The following is a 14,266-nucleotide window of genomic DNA, read 5'->3' as shown; positions in this document are numbered from 1 at the left end:
GCTTATTTCTTTATGCATTTTAGAATATGACCTCCTAGTTAATTAGAAACTAAAGACTGTACTTCAAGCTGTTAACAATCAAGTCTTAACTCAGGCCTTTAAAAGCCTTCAGGACATCTTGAAGTCAAATCAACTTTATTTACAAAGCCTTTCTCATACAATAGGCAACACAAAGTGGTTTACACAATGAAAATGTTTTTCATCCTAAAAATCAAAAGCAAAACAAAGACAGTGGAAATGGCGTAAAATGACATCACATGCATACTACCATATTTTCCCCACTATGATGTGCACTTAAAAGCATTCATTAATTAACATAAATGAATGTGCCACATGATTCAAAGTGGCTTATACATGGAATAATTCTGGTTGTGTTTACTGGTGGCAAAGCCATTTTAGAGGTACACGGTAGTGTGTAGTAGTATTTTATTTTTACATGTTACTGACAAGATTGGGAGTTAGCGTAGTCACAGTAACATCTATTTAAGCGGTAACAGTCTGCTTTTTACGTGCTGCAAACAAGGTTGGGAGTCAAGTCAAGTTCACTCCTCCCTCTACAGTGCGTGTTCAGGCGGCCACTTCAATCAAAAGTTTATGTAAACGCCCATTTTTGAGCTTCTGCATTTAGAGCTTTTTAGAGCCACTAGCTAGCAGGATGTTTTTTCTCTCTCTTGGGAATTTGATAGGTTTTATTTTGGTGAATAAGATCTGACCTAAACAGGTTAAATAGAAAAAACTCAAAGCTATGACGATTTAGCTAAGAAAAGTGGAACTGAACTGACGTAGTTGCATTTCGATTTAAACATTTCACACACACGTGTGTGTGGGTGTGTGGGTGTGTGTATGGGGTTTTCACTGTACAACAAACAAGTGAGTTTTAAGCTGCTGGTCTGCATTCTAGTGATTCGTGTGAACTGAAATATCCCCTTCAAATAAATGTCTGTTAGAAAATTTCACATTGATTAAAATCCAGAGCGATATAAAAAAATATTTTTTTGTATTGTTATACTTGCTTGATGTCTCAACCATGGTGTTTGTACCAACACACAAAACCTATTGTTACACAGTAGCATCTAGAGGGTGTGTTTCAGCCAAAACGTATTTGTGTCTATTTTCTATTTTAAATAACTTATTACCCTTGATATACAATAAAATAACTTACTAGTAACTTTTGAGTAAGATGTAACAACTTTTAAGACAATAAATTTTGAATGTCTTATTCAATAATTTGATCTAAAATACGTCTTTCTAAACAATATCTCCAATGAAAGAACTTTTTAAAACTTTACATAAAATATTCAAGCAGAGGATTTATTTGTGAATTATTTAAAGAACCTGGACTGGTTTTGTTGGGCTTATAACACAGTACAAATGCATTTAACAACAGCAGCACAACATTTTAAAGACGAATTTATCTCAAAATGTTTAATTTTAGGCTCACTCTTAGATGAGTATAGCCTAGAAATACTGATATTTGGACTAAATAAGTGAATAACTAACTTACATTAGACATATAAAACTTTTTTAATTTACACTTTTTTCAGACATATTTCAAATGACCATTGCGATGTACCTAAAGATTATTATTTTTAGCTAATTTAAAATCTAATTTTGTCTTAACAGGACAGGACATAATACATAATCTTAGGAAACCAAGACAAATTATTCTAATTTCATAGAAAGATAATTTACTTGTAAGAAATAAAAAACATAAATCTTCTTAAAGAACATTTTTTGCAATGTAAGATTTACTTTGATCTATTTTTTCACATAAGACCATTTGCATCAGCTTATTGGAAAAGGTCCTCAAATGTAAATGGAAGAATGCTGATGCTGCTGCTCAGTGAAAAGTAATCAGATCTGAAATTCGGCATCTGTTGCATGGCGTTCTGCCTCTGGCGGTACTTGGTGGCTTGGATTTCTGGAGTTGAACAACATGTGGGCCATCAGAAACAATCTCAGGGACGGATGCAGCCGGGAGAAGCAGGCGGACAGCAATTAAACAAGGGATGAGTTAAAAACAAAACAAAACATGGGCACCATCAAGAAAAGACATCGCCAAATGGGGTGTTGAGCTGGACGCACAAGCATCGCTTGATATGAGGGAGAAGCGGTTCTCATGGAGCATCAGGCAGATCCTCAGCTTCATCCTCTGTGATGAGACTGCTAAAACCACGGTAGTGACAGCCCTTCCCCAAAGATTTCCCTTCCACTGTCTTCTAGCTATAAGTTTTCGCCAATAAGAACCCTAAATTCATCTTTAAAAAGTAAAAGAAAAAAAGGAATTGACACAGAGGTTCAGTTCTAAGGATAAACTGGAATAGGTGAAATCTGCAAAGTAGGTTTTCTGAGGATTTAAGGCTGTAAAACTTCTCACTCCACACATTAATCACTTTTCTTAAACAATCATGAATATTTTCACACTTTTTTCTCTTGTTTAAACCCTCAAAGTTCAAACTGTCATAGAAAATTTTAGTATGAAAGCAAAGATAAAAGATTTAGGCAAATGTGACCAACTGAACACATTCTGTACAGGAGCCCCTGATAGTGCCCTCTAGGGGGCACTATTAGCCCCCAGCACTGACCAAAAAGGGCAATAACATTTTTTTTTTAATAATGGTACGACATCTGAAAGTCCCTCACATCCTTTTTTGTTTCTTTACTTTTTGACGTTCTTGGGTTGCTTTTGTACACACAACGTAAATTTAAAGTCATAATAGTTAAAACGAACATCTGATTGTCAAAAAATCTTTGGTGCTTTAACACAAACAGTGGGGGACAGATTTGGGGCATTTCTGTGTCTGTATGATCAAATATTTAATACAACAACAAAAGAAAAAGCGTCTGATTTTTTATATCTTATTGTGATATCTTGAAGTAAAATAGGCACATTTATTTTGCGCATTTGGCTTCTTGTACTTTAATAAAACACACCAGGATTCACTTGCAAACAGTCTCAGAGTTCATTATTAGAAGAGCTTTTATGAATGAAGGGAACCTTTTGGAGAAAAAAAGGCATCTTTGAAGTGAATGTATGCTAAGTTCGAAAGTGGTATCAAACTGTTTAAAAACCAGTTTAGTAAATGACTCACCACTCTGGATATTCAAAGCATGGTGCTTGTCTATTGTCCATCCTCCCAGTTTGGAGGCAGTGGTTTCATAGCCTTGTAGCACAGCAGTTCTCTTCTCCCAAAGAATGAGGTCTGGGCATGACTCATACTCAAAGCCTACGGAGACTACAAAAAAAAAAAAAAAGATAAGTTTAAAAGGACTGAGCATCAGGTGGTGTGGAGGAAAGCAAAAAGCTGAATTATTGTTAAAATCCCCGTACCAAAGGCTTCTGAGAGCCCGTACACCTTCTGGCTGTACACATCAGTCTTGTCCCAGATGAAGTCGTAAGAAAGGTTGGGAGCTGCGGGGAACCACTTTCTGAACAGCCTGCCCTCCACAGCCACCATGAGGTGGACCTTCATCAGGTTAAAAGGGATGGTGGAGTGGGTGAGAGTCACTCTCAGGATGGACTTGTACCCAGCAGTCCTGCTGCTCAGATAGCCTAGTTTCATCTCAGTCCCGGGTATCGGTACCTCCTCCTGCAGAGCCTTTAGACAAAAGAAAGAAACTTGTCAACTGGCAGGTATATTACCTCAATGGATACAATCTAGGAATGCATAATTCCTTAGTTGTTTAAAACTATACATGAAAATGCCTTTGAAGCCTTACTGACACTTTTTATTTTAAGCAACAAAAACAAAATGTCTTTGAAACTACGGCTTCAGACATAAAAACCTGACATTTTGGGTTTTTAATGTTGTTTTGTTCTTTGTGGTTAAAAAATAATTTATTCAGGTATTGTTTGAGGAGAAAATAAGGTATTATCATACGTTTAGCGCAAATAGCATTGATTCTTCAATGTGGTTCACCTTCAGCCAGTTTTAACTGGCTTGTGATTGGATGTCTGTTTGCTTCCATCACATGTACATATAAAGGCAAAGACAGCAGAGAGACACAACAGGAATAGAAACTAACAAATTGGCCAGAAATAAATTATTTAGGCCTTTAGTCATATTCACTCATTCAGGAGGTTTCCCCCTACGGGTGCTGCAGGTTTTTGGGTTATCCATACCCATGGAGGGTCACAGAGAGGAGTGGCTGCATCTTAAGGGGAGAGCAGGAGTGTTTTGCAGTTCCCTTGAAGCATCTATGACCTCATGGGACGTAATGAAAACGGAACGTACCATGTGTGGTGAATGTATCGTGAAGTATTTCTAAGAATAACGTAAGTTACACCACTTATGACTAACAGGAGGTTCTATCGTACAATACCCTACACGTATCTGTCTCACCTAATTCACCCTTACGTGCTATGACCCATAACTCGCAGCATGCATGTAGCAAACATGGGCATGAATATTGTTGCTCTAAGGGTCTACGACTTGAAAATGTCATGCGTGCCCCCATACAGGCTTCCAAATGTTCACCTGCATCCACCCTCAAGGGCAGTAGTGACTAAGGCATAAATTCTCAATTTGATTTAGATAATCTTGTGCAAACCTTTGGTTTTAACCGTAAAAAACTGAGACTAGATTGATTTTTCAGAACATATCTGCATCCTTACATGTATTTCCTAAATCGCCATTATACTGTGCTCTTTCAGGCTTTTGCAGCATATAACACACCTAAACACAAACTGAAGGACATATTTCCCATGGCGTCCAATTATGTATTTTGTTATTGCATACCACAATAAGTGTTTTTTTTTAGAAATCATTTAATAATGATAGTAAGTGCTTCATTAGTAAAAGTCTCATAAATGTGCATGAATGCAGCATAAGCCTTGAGCTAACACTCTGCTCTGTCCAGTAGCAGAACAATGAGATGGCCTTAGGAACGTCTGGCATTAGACCTCTCCATAATTAGGCAGCGATGAACTGAAACCCTGATTTTTACATTTAGCTTAAGGGGTCAACAGGCATCGTTCGAGCAGCTAAAATTACATCGCGACGCGGAAGACAGTAGCTATTGAGACAGCAGCTCAAAGCGAACATGCCACTTTCTGATGGGTTTATTTTCACACGCTTGCAGAGGGCGGCTATTTGTGCTTAACTGATCAAGATTCCTTTTAAAAAGTCGAAGTGGGAAGATGTCCTTGTGCGACTCTCTTGGTGTGTGAGCGATAGAAAAAAGACAAAAAAAACAAGGCTTCTATTAATAGAATGAACTGCATAGTAAATTCACTGATATGCCATCAATCATGTGGTGCAAAGTGGGAGATAGTAGAAGGGCACCTAGATGTATCAAGACATGAGGTAACGACGCAGTCAGCCATAAACTGAGCCCAAAGACTCTGACTCACACGTGTGGGCAAAAAAAAGACCTTAAATGTATATACGGGTAATCATATGCACACAGTTGTTCTCCAAATACAACCATTGACAAACATTTTGTTGCCTTTTTTTGATAAAAAGTGATATCTGTATTGATCCTTTTGCACAAATTTGAACACTTTGACTTTATGAATTGAAGCAACATTTTCTGCATGCAGTTCAGACATTAAACATGTTTGTTTTCCCTGTGATACAATAGAAATGAACTGAATAAACTGGATTTTTCCTACATTCTAATGTTAGGTCATGACAGATTCTAATTTAGCCTCATGTTTCACACCGATAATCCTTTTCTCTAGAATCCTTTCATAACAGGATGAGCTGATGAGTCAAAAACCTAAAATCTCCAGAAGGAGCCCAAATGACCATGCTACCACCTTCATGCTTGAGTTAGTTTAGGACAAGTGTTTGAAACAGCTAAAGGCAAACAACAAGAATTCTGTTTTTTCTACATCGGGACAGAAAAGCTTTTGGCTTAAAACCCTTCCATACTGACCAGACTTCTTTGAGTTCATCTAAAGGAGAGCGTGAAACAGCTGAGAACTTCAGTGAAAAGGGACTGATCCCACTCCCAGTGGGGGAGAAAAAGGTCCCACCACAAATTCAGGAAATCAGGAAAATTCAGGAAAAGCCAAATACATTTTAGGAGTTTTGGCAACCTAAATATCTACCTTTTCCAATAATATATTACAGAAAAATCCTTCACAAGATGGCAGAGAATGTGCAAAACCTTCATAAGAAAAAACAAAAATCTCTACAGCGCATTAAATCACACAAGTCCTGCTAACTACCTGCTGGACAAGACTCAGACTTGTTAAGGAGAAAACATTGATTGTATTTGAAGATTGGACTGAATAACCCCCGCCCCCCATATTCCAAACAGGAAGTACCCTCAGTCATTAAAGCTATTACAATAAAGCTATTCCTGCGTCATTCAATTTGTCTAATTCATTTTTATGACATGTTCTTGATATTCCTCTTTTTTTCAAAATATTTTTCTGCAGTGCAAGTGACTCAGGTTATAAACCGACCAATCAGAAGCCTCAATAAAAGTAGGGTGTTCTCCTGTGCAAGGGGTGTGGCCTTCCAATATCCTGACTCCTGATTGGTGGGAGTAGAAATTTTGACTAAAACTGAATCTGAAACCCTGCTCACTGCCAATTTCTGGTTCTGACGTGGTGACGTCTGTACTACGAAAAAAGTGCGTCTGAATTTGCTTCATTCTATAGGTGACATCATACTCGCTCAGTCCAGTTCTCATTAACAGTCAATTGGAAAAATGCCGCCCGCCCCGGTTGGATGTGATGTTGCGCTGCAGACGGAGAGTAAAAACCCAATTTGAGGCTTCGCTTTAACCCTTTAACACCTGAGGTGTTGCAGGCAACACCCAATCAAGACACGCTCTTTGACATGTAACAAATTACCAACATAAAGTTCTGCATAACGGTGCAAAGTCGCTTTTCACCACGACAGAATCTGCTGGAATCACGTTGAATGAATCAATGGTTGAAGAATTATGGTAGTCGAAAAAACGCTCCACTCTTAAAATGTTAAGGAGAAACACTCCTACTTTGGACATGATGCTAAAATGTAAATGGAGAGTAAAAAACCCGCTTAATAGCAGTGCTGTTGTAGTCTGAGACACAGCTCCTTTGTATTTTTTCATGGTAAATATGTTTTTTTGGTCTGAGTAGTTTGGAGATTTTTTTTTAGAAATTTACGCCTTGAAACTACTTTTCATTCTTGAACTATTTCTCTAGAGTTGCTCCTCCTAGTGCTGTGTAAAATGTCCAGGGCTCTTGTTTATCTCATTAAAACACACCCATATCAGAGATTTTTAATTTTATACAGTACAGACCAAAAGTTTGGACACACCTTCTCATTCATTTGAATGTGCTGTATTTGAAATAAAGCATAAGAAGACAGTTTTAACTCTTGAACATAAATCTGTGACCTCAAACTAGTCCAGTAAGTTAACAGGACTGTGGAGGGACTAAAATACACGTCCAAATTTGACCAATTTTATTAGAGAGATAAAATGGGAGTACTGCCGGGAGCCATGGGTAGTTTTCCACTTGTACTTGATGGATAGTCCTAAGATTTTCTCCCAGCTGTTCAGCATCAATCATCTGAAGGAGAACCCCGCACAGATTACAACCTGCAGGGCAAAGGAAGACAGTGAGGGGTGGGGCTCACTTGAATTTCAGGGACCACCGTCCCCCTTTCCGAGCAGGAGCCGGCGAACGAGGTGAGCGGAGCCGGAGACACCACGGGGACGGGCCTGCTAAAGCTGCTGAGGTCACAGCTCGGGATGTCATTCTCCTCGTGCCGCATCACCACGGTGTCCATGACGAAGAAGCGTCCCCATGGCAACCACAGCGTGTGCTCCTGGGTGATGAATGGAGCACGCTCAAAGTGCAGGGCGATGGCTATGCCCCCGTTGGTCACCAAGTCAAAACTGGAAAACAGATAATTTGTAGATGAAGTCAAAATTAAAAAACAGGAACACAGTTCACAAAATCATATGCATATAATAATTTCAAATTTGTGGAAACAGATGATTTTTTAGATTTTTGGAACACACCGGTTGGGAATCAAACCCATTCAAGATGAGACTAAAATCTTCAAAGCGCCTCGCTTATTAGCATTACAGTATGAAGAATGGATTTTGAGTTGGTTTGAAAACAGATCTCCTGCATGTGCTTCTGTGTGTGTGTAGGGCGGTTGGATTTGTTCCATAGGCAAGGAAAGGCAAGGCAAGTTTATTCATATAGCACATTTCCTGTACAGAGACAATTCAAAGTGCTTTACATAAAAATTAAAAGAACAATTAAAAACAAAATAGTAAAAATGTGATCATTAAAATAAAGTTAAAAGATAGTAAACAAGATTTGAATTTAAAACAAGCATAGATAAACAGTGCGGACATAAACTTTTGAATACATATTAATTAAATGCAGCTGAGAACAGGTAAGTTTTTAACCCGGATTTAAAGACACTAAGTGTTTCAGCAGATCTGATGTTTTCTGGAAGTCTATTCCAGATCTGTGGAGCATAGAAAGTGAATGCAGCTTCTCCATGCTTAGTTCTGGCTCTAGGGACTGATAAAAGACCGGATCCAGAAGAGCGGAGAGGTCTGGCTGGTACATACTGGGTCAGGAGGTCAGCCATGTATTTTGGTGCTAAACCATTCAAAGTGCTAAACCAGTAGCAGAACTTTAAAGTCTATCCTCTAACAGACAGGTAGCCAGTGCAAAGACCTCAGAACTGGACTAATGTGGTCCACTTTCCTGGTCCCTGTGAGAACCCGGGCAGCAGAGTTCTGAATAAGCTGCAATTTCCTGATGGATTTTTTTGGTAGTCCTGTAAACACACTGTTACAGTAATCAAGTCGACTAAAGAGGAAAGCATGCACTAGTTTCTCCAGGTCCTGCTTAGACATCAGATCTTTAATCCTTGAGATATTTTTGAGAGGATAATAGGCTGATTTTGTAACTGACTTAATGTGTTTATCAAAATTTAAGTCTGTGTCTATCAATACACCCAATACACCATAGGATGGAGGCACTACTTTATTGATCCCACAGACGAAAACTGTCCACTCCAACATCAGTCTAAAAGCTCTGCACTGCGATCCCATCTGCTGTTGCCCAAAAGCCCCTTTCCCTCTGGTCTAAGTCCTTAGCAGACAGCGGTGACAAAAAAACGCCCGCAACGACACCTGACGTCTGCAGCGCCTGTCACTGGTAAGAGCCAATTAGCGCCTGGCCACTTAAGGGACCGGCCCACATGCTCGCATAGGAGCCACCCCCTCTGAATTACAGGTAAAAAGAAGCAGCTCCTAAAAAAGGCAACCTCCCCTTGGTTTTGGACTCCATATATGAAAAAATCTGCAATGTGGAGCCTCCCTTGGGGGTAAACATCGCTTGTGCTTTTTGACCTTGGCTGGGTGTGAGCAGCCGGCAGTCCAGAGCGAGGCTGTTGCATAGCTGTGAACTATGGGGAGGACTTGCAGAGGGTGGGTTTGCATAAAACAACACAGACGTCTGCACAAAAAGGCAAGGAAGCCAGTCGATGAAGAGATTTACTGGGTGCGATCAATCATCTACAGCCAGAAGCCATGTGACAAACTTGTAAGTGTCCTTATAAAAAAAAAAAAGAATCAAGCACATTCCGTTGGCAGCTATCTCACCCTGTAGAGCCAAGCACATCAAATAATAGAAAAGAAAATTCCAGATTATTTGGGAATTTAAATTTTTTGAACCTTTTGATGAAATCCACACATTTTTTTTACTTTTTATGATATTTGATAATATCAATTATGATACGTTGTGTGTTAGGCTAAAAAGTGCCCTATTTGAAAGAATTAATTATCAACAAATTTTCCATTCTTCCAATACAGCAAGTAGTCATTTAAATAAAAGAATCTCTGACACTCTCACACTTAACTGATGAAGGAGGAAGCACGGGCTCCTGGCTTTAAGGCACAGGGTGACAGAATGACACTCCTAATGTGCGCTTTAACATACACTACGATTCAATTTTGCTCTGAGTAAAGAAAAAAAAACAATGTTTGGCAATATTCCACTGTTTTTGTTTTACAAAGCATCAGCAATGTTTCAGAAGGGTTTTTGATGAGTAAGGATCTGTGACGGGTTAGGTTGCGTTGGGTGGGGGGTAGCTCTCCGTATTCGCGCAAATTGCGTTTTTGCGGGTGTCTCTGGTCCCTAACCCCAGCAAACAGGAGGGAATACTGTATGCTGTCTAATGTCGAAGCATTTGAAATGTTTGACAGATTTTGTGTAGTCCACTTCCAACAAGCTCACTCCGTGTTGGTGAGAGTGGTTGTCATAGAAACACAGACTCAGACTGAATCAGACCAATCAATGCTTCGTTGACTGGCTCCAACATAGCAGCATCCAAATCGCAAAAAATTGGGACTGAATTGACTTCCTTTTGTTGGAGACGGACGTTTTACTTTGGGTGACAGTAGACTCACTCCGATCAGTTCTCACTTACGGTCTATTGTTAAAATATACACGAAAATATGGTTATTCTGTCTATTAAACGCTATCAAAGGTTGGTCAGGACAACACAATTTACAAAATAATAATAATAGATATATTGTGACATCCTGGTCCCCCAGAAGAGATTTGAAAATGAATCACCAAATCCCTATAAATGACAGCTTTAGCTGTGACCAAAGAGCTAATAATGAGTAATGAGAAAAAATCCTTCTCAGCACATTACTAAGAATAAACCAGAACAGGCAATAGCTCTGTCTCAAACTCAGCCAATCAGAAAATTGGGTTGAAGAAAAAAAAAATTAACCTCTTCTGTTTAGGCCAGAAAACTTTTCCAGATAGTTGGAAAGGTAATTTAAAAAACCAAGCCCTCGGACAATAAAGAACACATCATAAAAATGAGTTGAGACAGCTTTCCCATTTCTAAGTGGCTGAACAGGTGCATTTCTGATTTCACGCTGCACTGAGCCTGTTTACAGTGATTGCAGGGGAGTTGCAGGAGCCTGGGCATGTTTACAGGAGGACCTGGGAGATGGAGTGGTGCTTACACATATGCTGGAAGGGAGAAGACAGCAAAGGAAAAACTCAGAGAAAGGGGTTAGGAAACATGGGACACGCAAAAATAGGGAAAAGATAGCGATGGGGAAAGTCCTGGAGTGGAAAGGACACGGGCCAGGGTGGGGAAAAGCATACGTCAAAGTGAGCTGCCCAGAAAAAGGAAAAGGCTTAAGGGCAGCGGGAGATTAAGGGGAGAAAAGCATGAAGGAATGGAGGGTGGGTGAAATAAGTAGACGAACACGATGAAGTGAAGATGGAAGATTCTTCCGATAGCGAAAATACGACAGGATGACGGGAGCAATGAGGAGAACTAAAAAAGATCAAACTGGGAGCAAATCTGTCGGCCTTCCGAGTGTCAAGCTCTGATAAAAGCGCAAGGGCGAAGGGGGGCTTGGAGAGCAAACACCGTTTCATGCTGCGCTGTGATAGAGGGGGCTCAGTTTACCAAAAGGGCCTTCTCCACACAGCAGAGCATGAGGCGTGCAGGCCGATTGTACAGTGTGCCCAGGCAATCTGAAGATAAACTAGAGTTTGTCTGGATTTCCCTATAAACCGAAAAGCAAAATGAGCCCAACAAAAATTCCACAGAAAACTGGCTATTCAGAGTTTGGTGAGACCATCTGTGTGTGGCACTTTGAACAACACCAACTAAGAGGCTCAAGAAAACGTTGATGGATGAGGAAGTTGCAATTTCATTCATGCAGGCAGCAGTGGACATGGTTTTTTTTCTTTAACAAAGTACAACTTTTGAGTTTCTTGTTTGAATTTTTTCTTTTTTGAAGGACATTTTGGATGAAACTGGTTTTGCTACTAAACTCCTCCTTTTTTTGAAGATTTTTAATAGGCCAGAAGTCTACTGAAAAAATCTCTTTTTACACAACATATTTTTGTGTAGTGAAAGTTATTCTAAATATAAACTGAATAATTAGATGCCAAAAATAAAAGTTCAATACAAAGTTCGCCATTTTTCGGAAAAGCCAGAATCTCCAATTTCAAAGTGGTCCAGAAATTTCCCTGAAGTCTCTTCGATGCTTACTAGATAGGCGAATAAAGACCACAGTGCGTTGGGTGTGACAATTTAGCATTTGAAAAAGATGTATTTTGAATACATTTTTATAAATCATCAAATTTCCATCATCATAACATGGCAGATTTAGAGTCTTCATAAAATGTTCATATTTAGAAGGTTTTTACTATGGCAAATGGGTGACGTCATAGTTGCCATTAAATGAAAAAAAAAAAAACTGAATTAAAATCCAGGGCATCAAATCCTACACTTTTTGGTCTTTTAGGGGTTAGGGAGTATTGGAAGTAGTCTACGGTGTTTTCCACATGCTGACTCATCTCTTGAGCTCTTGTTGGTATCTCCGTGCACAGAGGTGACAGTGGTCACTTACAGCCAATTAAAAGACAGCAATCAGAGACATTGACCAATCATAGACCTTCTATCAAAGGAGACAATTCCATAATAGGATGAAACAGACAGAGCAACAGCAGCATGGGATCCATTCTGTGCAGTAGTTTTTACTAAAAACTGGTCTAAATGATCAAAAGCATGAAAAAATAAAGCCATAAAACTGCAGGATAGGAACTTTCAAAAGTGCCACAACCATCGTTTTTTTCTGGTCACACCGATTTTGAGCAGCACAACTACACTAAAGCATCACACTAAATAACACTAAATTGACAATAAAACCAAGAGAATAAACATGACAGACAGAACGTGCCACTTCACTATCGGAATTTCCAATCGCCAATACCATTACTGTGTACTGTGTGTTCCGAAACCCCACTGAGAGGCTTTGAATTGGCATATTTCATTCGGTCCCATCTTTGCTGCCAGTGAAGCATAGATTAGGAGAGCAGCAGAAGGCCTTTGTTTCATTTATCTGGGAATCGAGCCGAGATCTTCAAAAAATAGGACCCAAAGAAAGCTTAAAGCAGATCAATGGTGGCATCATTTGCGAAGGAAACTCCAGTTACCACAAGCCCCACCTCCAAGGAGTGACGTAAACGTCGTAGTGGCAGCTGAGTCGTGTTTTTCTGCATAGCTTCTGGTGTTGTATATAAATGTAAAGATGTCGGCCGTTACCTTCCATCTTGTCGGGTGATGGTGTAACCGTAAGATGGGTTGTTGATGAAGCTGATGTTGACTCCAACCAGCGGCGTTCCATCGGAGGTCACCACTTGTCCACGGATCACACAAGCGTGCCTGTGCCGAAGACAAACCAACATTGTGCATTTTATTTATTTATTTTTTTTTTTTTTTAGCGTAACCGAAGTCGTGGTGCACGTTCAACACCTGACTGATCGGACTGCAAAAGGTAAACTCGCTCAGTATAATTAGAAGAAGTAATTAAGCAGAGCATTTGTGTCTTTCACAGAAAAAGACTCATTAGGATCAAGTTATTTGGAGACAATATAAAATGAACATGCAATTCATTAATAAAGAAAAATGAAATATATCTGTCTCAACCTAAAAAAAAAATAATTAAACGGGAAGAAAAAACAACTTGAAGAATGTCTCTCCAGAATGGCAAGATAATGAGATAAGAACGCTTTACTTTGACTCTGCTCTAATTAAAAAAGTGGGTTTTATCTTCTTTTGCTGAATTAAAGAGAAAGAATGAAAGGAAAAAAAAAAGGCCTACAGATTGCAGGAAAGGCTTGGCTGATTATCGGGAACATATTTTCAGACCCTGATTTCATTGGGACATCAGGAGTCGCCTAAAGAGGATCTGATCATCAGCCCCCACCGATCAATAGTGGGAAGTCATCCAAATTCACCTCCTGATCTTGTTAAAGTGATGAGTTGAGACCTTGCTGTTTTTACCGCTCCCTCCCCAGCGCCCGCCCTCCTCGCCATCAAGGACCGGCTCATTGTCATCCATCGTTTCTGTGGTCGTCGGCAAAAAAAAAAAGGTCCCTGAACAAACGCTGCTTCGTCACTTCTTCATCAGACCATAGCTATTTTTAATGTGTTTGGGTTTTAAACACTGCCACACACTGGAAACAATTAACACTGGCGTGTTAGCAGCTGCCCTCAACATGTCCTTACCACAGGCAAGATCATTCACCCCACGCTATTCAGGTCCCTCGGAACCCACTTTTATGTTAATTAGTCCCGGTCTCCTTCAGAGGACCTTGACTGTCCATTTCTGCACTGTAAACAAGCAGCGATGCTCTAACTCTTTTTAGATCTCTCCGAAATTACGAGTCAAATGACTTCAAATCAGCCATTAGTCCAGTCTGCGTGAGTGGACGTTCCTGCTTCTCCTGGTCTGCTGGAACGAACGGCTC

General features: G+C 39.7%; 1 protein-coding gene across 21 annotated transcripts in view; it reads right to left on the bottom strand.

Moving 5' to 3' along the window:
* Positions 1 to 14,266, bottom strand: part of tenm4 (teneurin transmembrane protein 4) — a 249,886-nt gene that overhangs the window by 47,467 nt on the left and 188,153 nt on the right. For all 21 annotated transcript variants that reach the window (XM_078929945.1, XM_078929943.1, XM_078929946.1 and 18 more), the window contains 4 exons: positions 13,059 to 13,178; positions 7,581 to 7,842; positions 3,332 to 3,599; positions 3,093 to 3,236 (listed from right to left, as the gene is read on the bottom strand). In XM_078929945.1, coding sequence (XP_078786071.1) covers positions 3,093 to 3,236; positions 3,332 to 3,599; positions 7,581 to 7,842; positions 13,059 to 13,178 — 794 coding nt within the window. The remainder of the gene's footprint in view (positions 1 to 3,092; positions 3,237 to 3,331; positions 3,600 to 7,580; positions 7,843 to 13,058; positions 13,179 to 14,266) is intronic.

Source organism: Oryzias latipes, chromosome 13 (assembly GCF_053564925.1).
Source record: "Oryzias latipes strain Hd-rR chromosome 13, Olatipes_Hd-rR_3.1".
Classification (NCBI taxonomy): domain Eukaryota; kingdom Metazoa; phylum Chordata; class Actinopteri; order Beloniformes; family Adrianichthyidae; genus Oryzias; species Oryzias latipes.
This window is presented reverse-complemented; position numbering and strand designations above follow the sequence as displayed.